Here is a 20,103-nt window from a genome sequence, read left to right on the forward strand (position 1 = left end):
AGTTTAAATACCAACTTTTAAAATCTCAAACACGGAAAAAATCAATACATTGGGAGGCCGAGGTAGATTGCCTGAAGCCAGAAGTTCGAGACCAGCCTGGGCAATAAAACAAGACCCCCATCTCTAGAAAAAATTTAAAAATAAGTCAGGTGCACTGGTGTGTGCCTGTAGTCCTAGCTACTTGGGAGGCTGAGGCAGAAAGATCACTTAGGCCCAGGAGTTGGAGGCTGCAGTGAGCTATGATCACGTCACTGTACTCCAGCCTGGGCAACAGAGTGAAACCACATCTCAAAAAGTAATAAAACATAAATAAGCAAATAAATAAAAAATGTTATTCGACTACTCTCTTCTGTACCTGTTTATGCCACAAGGGCACACACAGAGCTTGGCATCTATATTCCATAGGAAGTTCTCATCCTTCTCCTACCTGAATCTTAAAAGCAGAGCAAGCCCTGGGGGCTAAAGATGTCAAGGGTACTAGATTTTGCACATAACATCAGAAAATATCCCATGAAGCTGAATCTAACTGGAACGAGGATAAATGAGCAAGAAGCAGAGTAATGGGCCACACATAGTTATTTCCATCTGTTTTATTTGACATACAAAAGTGAGATTCTGAACAGTAGTAGCAGAAAGAGAAAGATTCAGAAAGAGAGACAGCCAGAGACCAAGACTGCAGGTGATGAGAAAAATATACTCAAGATGATCGATTCAGAATGCTGTGTGGGAAGAATTCCTATACATATATCTTATTAATACATTAAGATTTTGTTAGTAAGAACTGATATAAATGAATGTATTCATAAGAATTTTTCATATGCAGACTATATGCTATGTCAATATTCTTCTTAGGATCCTTAATCTTCTCTTCTCCTGCCTCTAAAGCCTACAGCTGTTGTTGCAGCAGGCAGCAGAGGCAAAAAACAAATTGACCATAACATAAAATGCTGCTATAAAGACAAAATGAATAGCAGTCAATTTAAAAAGTTGAAAGAAAAAAATATATTCAACAAATTGTCCATTCTGCAAATTTGCGTTTGGACAACTAGCTCTGGCTTATCCATTTGAAGCCTTTAAGAGATGATTCTGCAGTAGGAGATTTCCATTATCCACTAGGAACCAGACAGCATCTCTCCTAACTTAGCAAAAAGACCAGTATATGTCTAAGAAGAAATAAGACACATTAGTGGTCCATGTCTGAGGCAATAGCATTATAACAGAAGTTTAGAGAGCCAACAAGCAACAATGTATCCATTTGCACCCATCATGGTACAAGGGAGACTGTGATATTCCAGCCATTTAAGACTAGCCTGCTCTAGAGTGGCGCAGAGAGAGCATTCCAGAGTCAACCTCCTCCTGAACTGTACTTAAGCCAATGTGGCTCACCTCCAATATCCCCTGGGATCCAAGTAAATCCAAAACTCAGTGGGGTAGCCTGGACGATGAGGAAGACAGACAAACAGACAGACACTATAATACAGACTAGCTTGTCTTGAAACCCAATCCTAAGCCCCATTGAGGCTTAGGCAGATGAAGTAACCTGCCTAAGATCACATTTACTACCCGTGTCATCTTAGGCAGATTACCTCATCTGCCTAAGCCTCAATTTCTATATCTGTGAAAATGGTACTCTACGTTCTAAGGTTATAATGAAGATGATAGAGACAATCCAAGTAAACCCAAACATGATGTGAAGTGCTTCGAACATAGTAAGAATTCAATAAAAGTGTATTGGCATCATCAGTTATCACTATTATATTTATAATATAATTATTAGAACAAGAGGAAGACACCAGACACTGTAGAAGCACCCAGGAGGAGTGTCTAACCCAACTGCTCTGGAGAAGAAACTGTTTTGCTCTGGGTCCTTGCCCTGCCTGACCCCCTCTAAGGAAAGCCATGGCCACACCCAATGATCATACCTAACAGAGGTGACCATCACTGACTTGTTAATAAGATCTTTTTGGGGGGAGAATTGGAAATAATCTAAGACATGGAGAGAAAAGGCAGAAGGGGGAGGCCATGAAGAAGCTGAATCCAGGAGTAGGCAGAAGTCATGAGTGGTGGAAGCTTAGGCTACTGAGAAGTGGTGCAGCAGAGAAGAGAGCAGGGAGGAGTCAGTGACTGCAGTAAGACAGCAGTGGTGTTGCCAATTAGCAGTTGTGTTGCCCCGATGGTGGCACATGGAACCAGGAGAAAGGACACCTCTGTTGCTGAGGGGCTGATTGGCACACTGATTGTCAGTCACCACTCCGGAGTGACCTTCCAGTGGCTAAACTATGTTCTATCCCCTTTAGATCTGGCTGTTCAGTGGTTTGATGAACATAGTATGTCTCAGTAAGAATGTGAAAAACCAGCCAACGGGCCAGGCGCAGTGGCTCATGCCTGTAATCCCAACACTTTGGGAGGCCGAGGCAGGCGGATCACGAGGTCAGGAGATTCAGACCATCCTGGCTAACATGGTTAAACCCCGTCTCTACTAAAAATACAAAAAAATTAGCCAGGTGTGGTGGCGGGTGCCTATAGTCCCAGCTACTCGGGGAAGCTGAGGCAGGAGAATGGCGTGAACCCAGGAGGCAGAGCTTGCAGTAAGCCAAGACCATGCCGCTGTACTCCAGCCTGGGTGACAGAGATAGACGTCGTCTCAAAAAAAAAAAAAAAAAAAAAAAAAAGACAAACCAGCCAAGCTTCCCTCTCCTCATTACTGCCTTATTCATTCAGCTGTCTCTGGAATTTAAGCAGCTTCTTCCCCATGCTTCTGCAATTAAAGGAATATGTTCTGAGCAACTATTTCTTCTTGAAAGAGGTTTCTATGCACATGCAGAAATGAAAAGGCAAACAAAACTCCAGAAGGGTTCCACACCAATAAACTTCAGGAGTGTCTGTTTTTTTTTCATCACCAGCACAGAGGAGCCTCTGTGTGCCACCTGGCAAGCTTCTTCTCTCAACCCACACAGAAAAGAAATACAAAAATAGCATTAATAAACCCCAAGGTCTGGGACTCTTCTGCTTTTGCATATACAAGCACATTCCTTCCAACTGCTGGATAAGAAAGAGAGAGAGACAGGCCTATGAAATGTGCACCCAAAGCTAGGCCAGATGGACCCCTTTGAGATTTATGAGACTGGCTCTTGATTCACCCACCCCTCCATAAACCAGATCCTCCTGACAACAGCTTTCCTAGAGTAAGAGATAGAGAAGCATTTCCCTAGCGAGAAAGGGTAACAAGGAATGACATTTCAAAGGAAATACAGCTACTCAGAGAGGGGTGGTCCTGGAGAGTTGGAAATGTGGTTCTAAACAGTATACACAGGAAGACCAAATAGAGACCACAGGGCCACAGAGGAACCTGTCCCTATAAAAACTTGTCAAAGATGCTCCGCCGCTCTGTAAAACTCCAAACATCCGTCTATCTAAGGAACTGCTGCAGAGGCTAGAGCGACGACTAAGAATGAGAAGAAAGCTTGTCAGGCCCTGAACAGTCCAGGGAGATGTAAGGGAGCAAGAGCAGCTTAGTTCATGCCTGACAAAGAGACACAAGGATAAAAGACGACTAGCAGTTTCAAAGATGCATGGCTCCTTCCCATTTTTTCTTGTCAAAAAAGGTCATCAGTGAAACTCAAGTAATGCTTTTTTTGCAGATTAAAAAGTGGCCATGACCTGCCTTTGAGGAGAGGAGGAGGAGGAGGGGCGGTCATCTTTCAGGTCTCCATAAAATCCTGCAATCAAGTAGCTGTTGGGGAGGCCAGCGGTACCAAGTTCCATCAGCTGGCACTGCTCACAGGCAGGGAAACCACCATCCCTACCCACTCTGGTGGGAGCAACTGCCCCATCAACACGGAAACAGCCACATGCAAAAGGGCAGCCTTTCAGAAATCACCCCTGCTCTCAGCCATTCCAGATAGTTTCATTTACATTCAGAAGACGGGAGACATACCTAGAAACATTCCTGCCTAGGTGTAAAGTTTAAGCTGGAAGATTTTAATAGAGGCTCTAGTATGGACTGAATGTTCATGTCTCCCCCAAATTCACATTTTGATACCCTAAGCCCCAGTATGGTAGTATTTTGAGGTGGAGCCTTTGGGAGGTAATTAAGTTTGGAAGATGTCATGAGGGTGGGACCCCCATGATGGGATTCATGTCTTCATAAGAAAAGGAAGAGGCCGGGCGCAGTGGCTCACACCTGTAATCTCAGCACTTTGGGAGGCCGAGGCGGGCAGATTATGAGGTCAGGAGTTTGAGACCGGCCTGGCCAACACAGTGAAACCCCGTCTCTACTAAAAATACCAAAATTAGCCAGACATGTGGCTTGTAGTCCCAGCTACTTGGAAGGCTGAGCAGGATAACTGCTTGAACTCAGGAGGCGGATGTTGCAGTGAGCCGAGATCGCGAGTTGCACTGCACTCCAGCTTGGGCGACAGAGAAAGACTCCATCTCAAAAAAAAAAAAAAAAAAAAGAAAAGAAAAGAAAAGAAAAAGAGACCGGGGCCCTCCCTCTCTCACCCTACCATGCCAGTACACAGCCAAAAGGTGGCTGCAAACTGAGGGCCCTCGCTAGGAACTGAATCTGTCACCACCTTGATCTTGGACTTCCCACCCTGGCGAACTGTGAGGAAGAAATATTTGTGATTTAGGCCACCCAGTCTATAGGATTTTGTTACAGCAGCCTGAGCTAAAACAGCGTCTGATCATGGTGCCCCAAAACTCAAGTGAAAACAGGTGAAGTCTGGACTAGCGGCAGGTGATCCTCTATTCTAGGACCTCAAATATATGCGACTCCTTCATTTATTGAGCGAATACTTTCATGAGGATCACCTGTGAGTTGCCAGGTAATATGTTAGTCAAGGGTATTTTTACAGCGACACCCTCAGGAGCTGAGTCCAGAGGGGAAATGGTTAAGAACAGAGTGCACAGAGCAGAGGCACAAGCAGTGGGTGTTATGGGGGTGCATGGGGAGGGGCAGAAGGTCCTAGCAGCAAGACTGAAGACAAAATGACAGGATCTGGCCCAGTGGGGCCTCTACATGACAAGCGGTGAGAGGAGATGAAGAGGCTGATTGGGCGAGGCTGGGTTTGCATCTGAAGGCGTTTGGAGCAGAGGAAGCTCCAGGCCATTCTGAACTTAGAAGCCTGCTCAGGTGACAGTCAGGTGCTGTGGAAGCAGCTGGCAGGCTCTGGGGTGATCCAGGTGAGATCTGCTGAAGGCCCGAACAAAAGTGGCACCAAAAGAGCTATACTGCTCAGCAGTGACGCCAGCCAGGCCCTGGGCTACCTGGACTATTTCACCCTCCCCAGAAACCAGCCAGGCAGGCACTCTTACCCATGTTAGGAGACAGACACAGAGAGGAACTAACACGCCCAGGTAGCCCAGGTCAGGAAGTGACAGAGCAGGGATCTGAGCCTGGGCCACCTGACCCCAGAGCAGGGTTCACACCACTCCCTGTGATCTACTGCAGGAAGATGGGGTAGCAGCGGGCAGGAGGATTCTTATTTCCAACGTAACATCATACATGTGTTTCCAAAATTTTGAGAAAAATACACAATATGATGTTATAACATTCTTGCCTCCAATTTCACTGATCACTATCTGAAAACCAAAGTGAGTAGGAGACAAGACTTCCCCTCCACACCCCACCTCCACCACCGCCAGCAAAGGACATCTTTCTTTTGTGTGCCTCGGTGAAATATGGCAGGGACAAAGGGGTCAGAGGAGGACTGAGAGGGGAGGCAAGGTTTCTCTGGAGAAGTAGTTGCTGTGCTGTGACAGCACTGCCCGGGGCCTGGGGTGGGGTGTGGACAGCCTCTTTCTGACCCTAAACCTCAGGAGGAGTTCCAAGGGCACCTCCCGGGAGCTCTGAAGTAGTTCTCTGCACTTTACACACACAGCCATTAGGGCCGGACTCTGCCTAGGAAGGGCCTGTGGGCTGCTGCCTCCTGCCCTGGCAACCTAGAGAGAGAAGGGCCGGCCGGCTGCTCTGGTATCAGAGGCAGGCGAGGACAGGCACGGGCTGTTCTGGGGGGACTGACCTCGCTCCCAGATGAGTATGTCCCGGAGAAAACACGGGGGCAGCACGGAAGAGGTGGCCTGAGGTCATCCTGGACGCTGTCACATAGGGTTGCCCGCAGGTATGTGAAGAAGTGACCTCAGAGGGCAGAGCTCAGAGGTGCACTGGCTGAGGAAGGTGGCCAGGTACGAGCAGGGCTGCCAGGTGGTCACCTAGAATTGAGACAGCCACCAAGCTCAAGGAAAGCACTAGGCACAGGGACTCAGCAGGGGAGCTTCACAAAGACCAGAACATCCTCCTCTTTAACTTCCACCAGGCCCAGAGAGCACAGCCCACCCCAGCTTCTGCCCGGGCAGGTGGCGGGCAGAGGCATCTGGGGAGGGCCAGGGGCCAGTAGGAGGATACAGAGGGCAAGGGCCCATGTTCCCTCCCCTCCTCAGCGGCCAAGGCAGATGGGTTCGGCAGGGAGAACATTTTAATGCAAAGTTAGGTTTGGAGTTTTATTATCCAGCCTATCTAATCACTGGGCCTGGATCTGTGCCTCACAGTGAGAGGAGGACTGTGATATCTGAGAGTGAACAACAAAGTCATTGAAATTTTGACCCAACTAAATTGGCATCCCTGAGAAATACCACTGAATACAGTTTAAAGGGGAATACACAGAGAAACATTAAATTTTCTTCCCATATACTTCATGTATGTGTGAAACATTACTGATTAGAACACATCAGATCACATAGCTTCCAGGTACTGACCATGAGCTGCTTGGTTTCCAGCTCTTTTTTGTTTTTTTTTTGAGATGGAGTCTCGCTCTGTCGCCAAGGCTGGAGTGCAGTGGTGCGATCTCGGCTCATTGCAAGCCCCGCCTCCTGGGTTCACACCCTGCCTCAGCCTCCCCAGCAGCTGGGACTACATGTGTCCGTGACCACACCCGGCTGATTTTTTTGTATTTTTAGTAGAGACGGGGTTTCGCCATGTTAGCCAGGATGGTCTCGATCTCCTGACCTTATGATCCGCCTGCCTCAGTCTCCCAAAGTGCTGGGATTACAGGCGTGAGCCACCATGCCTGGCCGGTTTCCAGCTCTTTAGATACAACAGAGAACTTGAGGGAATCACTGGGATAATTGAGGAAGACAATCGCAATCTACTTTCAGTCGATAAAACCAAGTCTTCATAGAAGTATTTTCAGCATCTCAGAAATGTCTCCTTAAATGAGTTTCAATGCTAAGAAATCCATTTTTTTTTCTGCTCAAGTCATCAGAGTAACCATTTTCCTCTACTGCCTCCCTCCGGCTATAGAAACTGGCCTGTACTGCTATGACATTCCTGAATCAATGAATTTCACTGAGTTTTCCTTTCTGGGCAAATAAGCAAAGGCTTTCCAAGATGAGTCTCCTGTATAATTGTGACAGGAAGAACTGGAGGGTTCTGCATTGAGACCTAAAATCAGACAGTGGGCTGGGAAAAACCCTCCAGGAAGAAGAATCATTATCTACAGCAAAGCCAAGGAGAAAAGCAATATGGCTGCTAGAGCTCCTCTAATTTCCCATTCTCCCTACTGGGATCAGCACTGGGCACCAGCTCTTTCCTTCCAACCACTCCTAGAGAACCCAGCCTAGTGAGTGCCGTGGAGGATGATGGGGGACCGGCCAGAGGACTGGGAGGGAGAGGGCCAGAATTCCAGTTTAACATCTCTGCGCTTTGGTTTCCCGCCTATGAAACAGAATGTCATTCTCTTAAACTTAACTTGAGGGGATCCAGAAGTCAGAGAAGTGCAAATGTAAGTCCTTTATAAAAAGCAGATTTTTTTCCTGTGTAGCATTTTACAATGTATAAAGCTCTTTTTGCATATTCTCATTGGCTTAGTCACAAACAGCTTCTGGGCATCCATTGTGTAGGAGGCACTGTGCTAGGAACTGAGAATAAAGGGCAAAGACAGGCTCCTGTCCTCAAGGAGTTTCCAGGCCAGATAAGCCAGGAGTAGGTATCTGCTCTGCCTAGTGGGCTAGATGCTGTACTAGGGAGGCAGGGGCAGAATGGGAACGTTCAATTCACACTAAGGATCAGGGAAAGGTGTTTTCCCTCCTCTGAAAAGCTCAGTCCTCCCTTGCCCCAATACCTTTACTTCTAATTGTGAGTGATCACTCTCCCTCTTGCTCCCACTTAGGAACTAAGTAATAAGCATAAGAGTTGGGCAAAATGGAAAAGGAAGGCATCCCTAATTTTTCCATGAAATGAGATAATTGTATATAGATTTCCACTTTTGCAACAGAAGTAATTTTTTTCTTTTCTGATATAGACAATATATGTATTTTGTTTCTAACCCCGTATTATTCTCAAGTCAGACTCTGGAAACCACACGTATTTACCTCCTTTTACTCTGTAAGTATCGCTAATATAGTATGCTTACTGGAGATGTGAGGCAAGTACTGACTTCTATAACTCCATGATAGAGTCAGTGTTTTAAAGAATGCTGTCATTGCTCATTTGCTCATTCATTCTTTCATAAGTAATACCTCTTGAATACCTGCTATCGTGCCATCTAACATTCCAGATACTAGAGTGTAGGGGTAAACAAAAGTCCAGGCAGTAAACTTGTTAGCATCTAAGTGATGAGTCCCTTGAGATGGAAAAACAAAAGGAAGGGGAGGAAAGGGCTGGGTCAAAGGTGACATTTGAGAAGAAACCAGGAAGTAAAAGACAGCACTGATGTGGTTTTCTGGGGAACAGCATGCCCAGCAGGGGCAAATGCAAAGGCCCTGGGGTGGTGGGGTATTTTTAGGATGCGGGAGGAATAGTAAGTTGATAAGTAGGACCAGAGACACAGTGAGGAAGGACACGGTATGAAAGCAAATGTCACACAGGCCATGGGCACCATATATGGCTTTGAGTGAGAAGATAAGCTCACTGGAGGGCTAGAAGCAGAGAAGTAACAGGATCTGTCTTACATTTCCAAAGGATCGCTCCAGCTGCTGCATGGGAACAGCCCTAGGGTGAGGATTGGGGTGCAAGAGCAGAGGCAGGGAGATAATTGGAAGGCTTCTGCACAAATGCAGGAAAGATGTGGTGGCCACTTAGACCAGGGTATAACAGCGGAGGTGGTAGAAGAAATCAGATTTTCAATATAGTTTCAAAGTAGAGCTGACAGTATTTGCTGATGGGCTGAATGTGGTATGAGGAGAAAAGAAAGCAGCGTGTCGGGAATGAGCAAGTAGAAGACTGGAGTTGTTTCTTTACTGCAATTGGGAAGAGCAGGTTGGGAGGGCACGAGAATCAGGTGTGTTGTTTTGAATGCCTTAAGTTTTAGAAGCCCACTAGGCATTTAAGTGTGGATACTGGGTAGGCTACTGGCTATGCGAGTCTAGAATTCAGATGAGGTTGGAAGCAAAAATATTAATTTGGACGTCATCAGTGACAGATGGCATGTAAAGCTCCAAGTCTAGATGAGATTTCTTAAGATGAGTGAAGGCTCAGACTGAGCCTTGGGCACTCCAAAATTTAGAAGTCAGGGAAATGAGGTGGAACTAGCAAACCCATGTGAGAAGGTACCACCTGTGAGGTATGGAAACCAGGAGAGTGTGATATCCTGGAAGCCAAGTGAGGAAAATGCTTCTAGAATTGAGGAGTGATGCATTATGCCTTAGTCCTTGCTTTGCTGATAAAGGTTCCCAAGTACCTGGATGAGAAAATGATGTGCTTCAGGACCCAGCATGGGTTCAATAAGAAAGTGTTAGGTTCAGTTAAGTGCCTAGGCCAATTAATCAGTGAAAAAGTGAAAGATACCATCTATCTACAAAGACAAGACACAGAAATATAGTCTGATGTAATGACAAGTAGATGGATTAGAAACTGCTTGACTGATGACACCCAAGGGCACACATAAGTGAATGAGTGTCAACCCCAAAGGAAATTTCTAGTGACATGTCATTGGGCTCTGTCCTTGGCCTGCTCAACGGCATATCACTGGCTTTTATCAATGATAACTAAACTTGACTGCAGTCACAACAATCTAGGAGGTTTGTTAAAATAGAGCATCCCAGTGTCTATCCTGGACTTACTGAATCAGAATTTTCCCAGGTGGCATGGTGGGGCAGATGGACAGTCTGCCTTAGCAGAAGGAATAGAGGGAGGAGGTTGATCAAAATGTACAGCTGAAACCAAGCTGGACGGAATGGGGAAGATGCTAGATGGAGGCTCTGGAGTGATCTCAGCAGGTGGACAGGTGGGCTGAAATATCACTGTGTCATCGTGGAATCCTGCGACTGCCTCTGAAAATCAGCCATAGGTGGGGTGGATGGGGTAACCAGTTGGGTCTGCAACCAACTTGGGATTCTCAGTGAGCTGCAGACACTGTAGTCTACAGTGGATCCCAAGCTAGATTGATCAGGGGAGAAAGGACGCAATCCAGCCACACACTCTACAGCCCCTAAAGCTTCCTCTCCATGGTGCAGAAAACACACCAGAGGGGGGCCAGATGAGCACCAACAAAATGGACAAGGGCTCCAGCCCACATCCTGCAAGGACCACCTAGAAAGAAGCAGATGTTTAGCCTGGAAACTCAGAAGGAACCAGGACCTCACCCTGACATACTTCCCAGGTTAACATGTGGAAAGACTTATTCTGTGGGAACCAACAGGGTAGATCCAGAATCAGTGAGTGAAAACTAGTGGGACATGATTCTAATTTGGTGGAACGAAGGTCTTTCCAACAGGAAGGGCAACCTAAAGAGACGGAAATGGTAAGCACTTTGCTGTGGGAACCATTAAACATATATACACCCCTAAGTAGCATTTATTGCAATGTATTATTTTATGTATATGCACATACCCTTCCTACAACTGGATAAACTCCATGAAGACTGAAACTATGACACTTCATCCACATTTCCCTAGAATTCAGCACAAGCCCTGCCCATGCTATGTGCTCAATAAATGTTATTTGAATGAATGAGCTATCACTGGATGTTGTCATGGATGTTGTGGAGGTGATTCATGTCACATAATTATTCATGTTCCTTCCAAACAACAGATCCTATGATCACTGAACAATTGCACATAAATCGGCTTCCCCTGAAGACAGTCATCCTTTGCATCTTTACAGTTGATTTAAAACTCAGACAAAATGAATTCTTTAAATTATTATGTTTAATGTTGAACTGCAATATTAGCCCTAGGTTTAAAACTCAGACTGATATTAAGTGTGAGGTAATCATTTTTGCTTTCAATGCTTCTGTACTTCACATGAATATGTTGAAAGTCCTATCTGTTAAGAAAATGTGTTTCTTCTAGTGGAAATCTCATCCTTCCAGCTATGATCTGGTTTGGGGATTTACCCTCCAGGCCTCTTATAAGTAAATGTCGCCATATCTGGGTCTGGGGGATGTACTGATTCATGGGCTGGTGGTGTCAGCTCAGCAGGTGCACAGTGTCCACTACACTGTCTACCAGGCTGGGGTACACCTTGAAAACTCACTCCAGCAGAGGCCTGGCCCAACTCAGAAATTAACCCAAAGGGCTTTGAGAGAGCAGTCACTGCAGTTACCAAGGAGATCAACACACTTCACATCCTCCTCAAGAGACCACAAAACAAAACCAATTCTCTGGTCCATGGATTGGAGTCTGAAACTCTCCCAAAATTTGAGGCCGCTTTCAAAACTACCTTTGTGTTCTTGCCCCACATTAAGAATGGACAGCCTATGGTCATGTGTCCAGGGGAGGAAGCCATGTCTCCAGTGGGCATCTGCCTCACAGCAGACACTGTGTTGAGGGAGGTCTCATTTAATCTTCACAACAATCTTATAAGGTGAGAATAGTATACCTATTGCCAAACAAGGAAAGGGCATCTCAGAGAAGTTAACTCAGTTGGCCAACATCACACAGATGAGATGTGTGGGTTCCACACATCTCAAATAGTGGAGGAGCCAGTATTTGAACTCAGGTCTGTTTACCGCTGTCTTAGTCGGCTGTATAACACTGATCACAGACTGGGTGACTTAAACAACAAACATCTGCTTCTCATAGTTCTGGATGCTGGGAAGTCCATGATCAAGGTGCTAGCAGATTCGGTGTCTAGTGAGGGCTTTCTTCCTGGTTATGTCCTTGCCTGGCAGACAGAGAAATAATCTCTCTTGTCTCTTCTGTTATCAGAAGGGCATTAATAATCCTATTCATGATGGTTCTGCCCTCATGACCTAATTACCTCCCCCCTAAAGCTTCACCTCCAAATATCATCACATTGGGGATGAGGGCCTCAGCAAATTAATTTGGCAGGGTGGGGAAACACAAACATTCAGTCCACAGCAAAGCCGCAAAGCTGTGCTCTTTTCCCACCCAGCAACCAGAGTGGTCTTAAAACAAAAGTTTTATTAGACCTTTCAAAACGCTCCAGTGGCTTCCTCTTGTACCTAGAATACATCCAAACTTCTTGCAGGGCTCTGCCCAGTCCGGCCTCTGTCTGGCAACACACCCCACCTCTTCTTGTCCTTGCTGTCTCCCTTCCAGGCCTACTGGCCTTCCTGCTGTTCCCTGGAGTCACCAAAGTCCCTGCCTCAGGGCCACAGCACTTGCTATTCCCTCTTCCTAGAATGTTCTTCCCCCGATACCCTGCAGATCCTTCTTCCTTCATCCAGGTCTCTGCTCCAATGCCACCTCCTCAGAGAGGCTGTTAGCAACTACTTCATCTAAAAGACTCCTTTTCCCACCACTCTCTAACTTGATGTTTCCTGCCAGCACTCACCAGTACCTGGACAAACATACTTGGGCAGTGACTGCTTCTCGTTAGTGACCCAATAGAATGCAAGCTCCATGAGACAGGGACTCTGCATCCCTCATTGTATTCCCCACACTAAGGCCCCACATGGCCAGCACTCACCAAACTGGGCTACTGCATGGCTAACACCGGCTTCACCCTCTGCTGCCTCTATTTGCTGCCTGCTTATGGAGCTCTGCTACACAGAGGTGGGTAACCTTGGCCAGGTTAACTTCGGATCTCAAGAGAAATCTTCTATTGGCTGATGGTGGCCCTTACAAAAAAAGAACTGCTATTTCATCCCTCCCTAAAGACCACAACATCCCCTTGCTCTGATATTTGTATGACACTGCCAGTTTTAGAAGTTTGTGATTTTATCAGAGAAGAGACATTTGAGGCAACTGATGAAACAAAAAGATAATTATATTTCATAACGAGAAAATTAAAAAAACTTCAAAATTACCAACTGCTGTTTATTGCTAGAACAGACAATTAGTTCATTTAATGCCTTCCAGCATTTTTTCAAAGCAGATAGAAATGGACTCTTATTGAAGGAGTTATAAAAAGCTATGTTATCTGGCATCTAACCAACTTCCCAGATTCCACAAATTTCCAAACTCACAATAGGCTTGAGGCAAAAGGTAACCATAATCCAAGACAAGACCAACCGTTATTCAATGTAAAAGTTTCTAGAGATGAAATTATCTCGGTTTTGGGAGCTTAATTTGTCTCATCTCATACGTAATTACTGCCCTGCCTCAAAACTCCAGGTAGCCCCAGTTACTCTTGTTGCTAAAAAGTGGTTCATTTTCCATAAAACATTTTACATTCTGTAGAAGAATTCTGTAAATAAATACAGGATGGTTCATTTGCAAAACTCAGGATTTGCTTTGAGTTTTGTTTTATGTGGTCTGTCCGAACATTATTTCAGTTGTGGAAATGCCTACTGGCCTCTGAGGGGCTTTTGTTCACTGGACCTTCCCAGTTTTTCTCTCCTTTCTTAATGCACTTACCACTTCAAAGGAACTCTCAGCTTCAGACCAGGGTCAGACTAGAGGGTGAAATACCTACGGGATCAAAGAATGGTCTTCTGGGAAAATTTAAGCTAAATTTTAGTTTATGGCAACTTTTAAACAGTCTATCCATCCCCTTGCCCTTAGGGTGGGAGATAATAAAGCTTTGGTGTATAGCCAGATACAAGGATAGATAAAATGCTGCAGGTGATTTCATTTGCAAAGAAGGAAGGAAAAAGGGGAGGGCGGTTTATATTCATTGCTGAATTCCAGTGGTGGCCTCAGTAGGGGAAGCTGTAGAGAAAAATCGGAAGGTGCGATGGGAAGAGAGGTGTGGACACAGGCGATGTCTGCATGAGTGTGTTTCTTAGAGCAGAAACTGCCCAGAACACTGTATCTTCACTGTCACATAGATTACTCTGTATTTCCAGATTTCCCTTTTATTATACTGTATTTTATCATAAACTGTATATTTCTTAATACTTGCCACCAGCAGCCATTATTTACATTCGCGATGAGTGTATTTGATACTCAAACATGAAGTTATATCCCCACTTTCTTCAATCCACATGCTAATAGTTTATCATGTAACATACTAAAAAAATCGTTTTTTATGGCTTGAGTTATTTTCCAAAGGGTTAAAGAAAAAAAGCAGAAGAGAAAAAAAGGCTACAGGTGGTTTAGTGATATTTATAATCATTACTGGAATTCTTGTGCCTGAGTGAGAAAATATCCCATAGGAACATCGATCTTTGGCTAACTGATCAAATTCCAAGGTACATTCTCTGTTGAGCACTTGTATTGTTACTTCAGTAATTATTTTGATGCAGTCATCAATTTAGGTACAATTCCTAAAGTGTCTTTGAGAATATGACATTAATCTTCCACCAACACTTTTTCTTGTTAAAGAGCCATGTTTATACTCTGTGGCTGTCAAACAGAAATGGGGATAATACATAATATGGTGTGCAGCCTCTAACAACCACAATGTGTACATTTTCATATTCAACTTACTTTTTCATTCCATGCCCACAGTCCAATTCCAAGAAACGTTATTCCCAAAAACTGAAAAAGAAAGAAAGCAGTGTAAATATAAGGAAAATGCCGCTAATATAAAGAAGAAATTTTTCAATCTATTCTTTTGTCGCTTTACCTGGCTGGGAAATAGCTTTTCCTAAAGTGTGAGCACTCGTCTTTACCAGGAAAATAAATACCATAATCCCTCTGCTTAAAATTTTTACAGCATTAGGGCTGGAGACACACAGTTGGTTAGAAGTCATTCAGATTATGAATAATAACAATAAGGTAGAATCCTGAATACAACGAAATTATCAATAACATTTAATATGCTGCCTTTTAGGGTAGGGGAGGAAACAGATTCCCCATGGATCTGAGGCCTGCAGTCACTGGAAAACGGATAAGCAGAGGCATGAACTTAGAAGAGCTGGCATCTTCTCTTCAGCACTGAGCCATTACAAACGGGTCAGGTCAGGGAGGGGCATGCAGAGCCTCAGATGTCCCTCTTTGATCATGCCTTCAAAAAGTAACAAGAATCTTATCAATGTAACCCAAAGAAAATTCCTAAGTTCTGTTTTCAGAAACTTCGATTGTGTAAATTTTAGTTCAGAGGATCTCCCACCACCCTTCTTGGTTTCAACTCAGTTCCACAACTTCATACATACACAGAGTATACAACACATGGGACTGAGCTACACATTCAGCCCCAAGGCAGAGGCACATCTCATACATACCCACACCTCTCATCATTCTGTCAATTAGCTGTGTTGAGGACTGGGGGAATGCCAGAAGAGGAACAGGTGATAACCAGGAGGACTTTCCATTTTACTGTTTTTCTTTTTTTTTTTTTCTTTTGAGATGGGGTTTTACTCTGTCACATAGGCTGGAGAGCAGTGGCTCGATCACAGTTCACTGCAGCCTCAACTACCCAGGCTTAAGCGATCCTCCTGCCTCAGCCTTCTGAGTAGCTGGGACCATAGGTGCATGCCACCATGCCTGGCTAATTTTTTAATTATTTGTAGAGACAAGGTCTCACTATATTGCCCAGGCTAGTCTCACACCCCTGGGCTCAAGCAATCCTCCCGCCTCGGCCTCTCAAAGTGCTGGGATTATAGGTGTGAGCCACCACTCCCGGCCTAGGGCTTTCCATTTTAATTAATTCTCACTGTATTCCATCTGCTATAAGATACACATATTTTCCCCACATTTGAACACATCTGAAATTGGGATGTATCTTAAAATCCACATCTCATAGTTTGTTTTTTCCCCCTTGATATAGAAAACAGTGGAGTGTTTGGTAACTGGGGTGACACAGACTTGATGACACATTGTACAGGGCTGTCCACCCACTAAAAATTCAATGATCAGGACTGTGTGTAATTGGCCATGAGTAAAGATATGCTTCATGTTTATTATCAATAGCAACTCTCAATTTCCTTTCTGAACACTGAAAAGAGACAAGAAATTTCAGTCTGATGGCAGTACACTGTTTATTTTACTAACATCTTGATTAAGTTAATGTGGAGAAAGTGGTCCACTGAGAGGGGTATGCAAGAAAAACATGAGCGAGAGGGGTTATTTTTTACAGTTCCAGGGAAATCTGAGACCTGCCCACTGGGCGAGGGTTTCATGGTTCTCAGCAGGGAGTTCCTGATACTTTGTAAGCAATGACTAATAAATCCAAATGGGACTTGCACAGATGGCAGAGCAGAAAGAAAAGGGGACTGACAAAAGACAACTAGCTACTCCGAAAACATAGTAGTGTTTTTAAAAGCAGACCTTTCCAAGCTCTGGACACTCATCTGACATTGAAGCAAGACAACACACAATACAATCTGAGCCCTATACAGAAAAGCATGTCCTTGATTTGGCAAGAACTGAAGACCCCTTTCTTCCTACCCCTTGCTCTTATAGGGGACTCCTTGGAAAGTGTTCAGAAAGATTTCTCGTTTCACTATCCCAACAGAAAAATCATGCTCAGCCCTGGTCAGAGTGCTATTTCATTTTACATTTCAGATCCAAAACAAGTGAATCCCCAAATGACTCAAAGGTACTTAGGGCTCTGTAGTACAAAAATAAAACAATTCAGCGTGTTCCTCTCATATTTATAGGTGCCGGGCAAAAGAGAACGACCACTGACAAGTGAGTGTCCAGGCTCCCATGAGACCTAGGAAGCACAGAAGCACAGAGTTAAGGCTTTGACTTCAACACACTGACATCAAACACAACCCAGTGAAATGGCTGACTTTCCAGTGCTGAAGCTCCTCATGGACAAATGTTTGGTTATGTTCCCTGATGCAGAATTCACTGTCCCTCCCGCTGCTGATGGGGTGGACACGTTCCTGCCGAAGACCTCTGCCTGATCGCTAAGAATTGTTTTTATTACTTTCCAGGCATTGTGCTTAGTGCTTTGTGTGCAATGTCTCTGTTAAGCGTCACAACAGTTTTACTCTGAAATAGGCGCTATTATTATCCCCTTTTTAGGAAAGAGGAAAACGAGGCTTAGAGAGTTTAAATAACTTGCTCAGAGGCACATAGCTTCTAAGTACAGGAGCAGAGACTTGAACGAGAGAAATACATATTCTTACCAGTCCTGATAAATTCCCCTTTGCCCCCATGATATAAAAAGTTGAGGCATTCAGGCTGGAATTACAATGTACATGATCAGCATATCATATATTCCTCCCCCAGCAAGCAAAGGGGTGTGGAAAAGGTAAAGAGAGACAACAATCTTGCCTTCACATAAGCACTGGCTGTGGAACTTCTGTTCTCTACTTTGGTGTCAGCAACAGAGTTAAGCAGAAGAACAGAGAAATTCAATGGTGGGTCCACATTCTCCTTTTTAAAAGTTTTCCTCTTTCCTCTTGGCACTTTGAGACAACTTTTTTCATTCACGAGCCATATAAATAGCTTGGAAATCAATGGTTTTCCATAAAGAGGAGAAAGAAAAAAAGTAGGGAATTTAAAGAAGACTCACAATTTCCTTTACAATCTTGCTCCCGTATTTCCTGCTTTCACTGTGACTTTCCAAACAAGGGTTTAAGAACTGGGAAAGAACACAATCTGAAGTGAAGGAAAATACTCAATACCTAAGCAAGCAAGTGGTGCAAGCCTGGGCCTCAACTTGATACATACCTTCAGTGCTACATCACTAGCAAATGTCCTCCCAATTACTCTCAGACCATATGTTTTGTTTTAAAATCAAGTTGTTCCAGTTCCAAATAATTAAACAGAGAAGAGCCAAAAACAGAGACAGGCACGCAATACTTGAGGCACATTCAGTTTCCCCTTCCCACCTCCCAAAGAAAAGACGACCATAAACCACCAAACTGACCTCACTCTGAAACCCAGGGAGGCCCACTTGCAGGAAAGAGCTGAGAACTCTTAAAGTCAACCTCTTACTCTTTTGAAATAGAAAAAAATATATCTGAGGCATCTTATCTGAGGCATCTTCCCACATGGCAATATACGCAAATGTGCAGTACAAATGTTTGTCAACCCAAATTTTGATGTTTTAAAATAAATAACAATAATCTTGCCAGCATTTGTTGAATGCTAAGTATGGCTAAACTATAGCCACGTGTTGCTTAATAAAGGGAATATGTTCTGAGAAATCTGTAGTCATGCAAACATCATAGTGTACTTACACAAGCCTAGATGGTATAGCCTATAGCACCTAGGTTATACGGTATAGCCTACTGTTCCTAGGCTACAAACCTACACTGCATGTCACCATACTGAATACTGTAGGCAACTGTAATACAATGGTAAGTATCTGGCATCCAAACATATCTAAACATAGAAAAGGCACAGTAAAAACACAGTATAAAAATCTTATGGGACCACCACTGTACACGTAGTTGGTTGTTAACTGAAACATCATTACGTGGCACATGACTATTGTTGCAAACTGAGCTGTGCTGGTAAGTGTAAAGTGCAGGCTGAATTTTGAAAACTTAATATGAATAAAAAGAATGTAAAATATCTCATTAATATTTATTATGGATTTCATGTTGACATGATAACATTTTGGATATTCTGGGTCAAATAAGATACACTAAAATTAATTTCATTTCACCTTTTAAAGATAGCTATGGAAAACATAAACTACATAAGTGGTTTGAATTATATTTTTATAGAATAATGTTGGTACAAAGTATCCCACAACAATATCTCAGGCACTAGATATTGTTTTAATCCCCATTTTATAGATAAGGAAACTGAGGCTTAGCACTTTTAAGGTCAGGTGCAGTGGTTCACACCTGTAATCCCAGCACTTTGGGAGGCCAAGGTGGGCGGATCACGATGTCAAGAGATCAAGACCATCCTGGCCAACGTGGTGAAACTCTGTCTCTACTAAAACTACAAAAATTAGCTGGACGTGTTGGTGCGCGCCTGTAGTCCCAGCTACTTGGGAGGCTGAGGCAGGAGAATCACTTGAACCTGGGAGGCGGAGGTTGCAGTGAGCCGAGATCGCGCCACTGCACTACAGCCTGGCGACAGAGTGAGACTCCATCTCAAACCAAAAAGAAAAAAAAAAAAAGAAATTTTAAGTATTTCTCCCAAGATCATAAAAGTGCCTGAGCTACATTGCTCAGAAAATCTGAATCCTTAGCCCAAGATCAAAACTATTATACTTTCCTAATATGCACAGAATGTTTGTCCACAGAGCAAGCTCAGGGATAGAGAACTATAATTAAACTCATGCCCTAAGACTCTAAATTACTCTTTTAATTTCTAGGCATCAAAGGTACGTTTTTCCCACCTGGGAGTGAGAATGGCCCTCGAGCAGGCTGATAGCAGAAGGAGGGGCAGCAGAGTTGACCCTTGGGAACAGATGGAGAGGAAAATGGCCCCAGGGTGTGATGAGGGTGATTAGTTAACTCTGGAGGGACACATCTGCCCCACTTTTCTCTGAGTTCTACAAGAGGAAGATCCTTTCCTCCCTACCTGGTGGTTTTCATCCTTGCTGAACCTCCAAAATTTTGAAATTAGTACAGTGCCTTATTCTAACTGGTATAAAAATGGATACTTCAAGAAACCATTCATCCATTCATTTATAATCTGCAACAAATATTCTTGAGTTCCTATTTTGTACTAGACATTACTTTTCTCTTGGGATAAATGAAGGTAAGAAAACAGAAACAGTTCCTGCCTACAATGAGCGTACAGTCCAGTGAGAGAGAGAGAGAGACAGTCATCAAATAAAGAGTAAAATGTAAAATCATTCCTGATGGTGCTACAAAGGAGAAACAAATAAGGCCAAAGAAAACTATAATACGGGGATTTGACCCAGAAGGGCATCTGAAGTTTTCCGTGAGT

At 44.1% G+C, this 20,103-nt stretch overlaps 1 protein-coding gene across 7 annotated transcripts in view; it reads right to left on the reverse strand.

Moving 5' to 3' along the window:
- TSPAN5 (tetraspanin 5) overlaps positions 1–20,103 on the reverse strand; it is a 178,129-nt gene that overhangs the window by 21,284 nt on the left and 136,742 nt on the right. For 6 of the 7 annotated variants that reach the window (XR_012093389.1, XM_007999324.3, XM_073017498.1 and 3 more), the window contains one exon: positions 14,779–14,829. Coding sequence is in view for 5 of the 7 variants with exons in the window: in XM_007999324.3 (XP_007997515.1) it covers positions 14,779–14,829 (51 nt within the window). In the remaining 2 variants the exon portion in view is untranslated. Of the gene's footprint in view, positions 1–14,778; positions 14,830–17,758; positions 17,820–20,103 lie in introns of those variants that run through there. The other variant, XM_007999330.3, reaches the window with a different exon arrangement.

Source organism: Chlorocebus sabaeus, chromosome 7, assembly GCF_047675955.1.
Source record: "Chlorocebus sabaeus isolate Y175 chromosome 7, mChlSab1.0.hap1, whole genome shotgun sequence".
NCBI classification, from domain to species: Eukaryota; Metazoa; Chordata; class Mammalia; order Primates; family Cercopithecidae; genus Chlorocebus; species Chlorocebus sabaeus.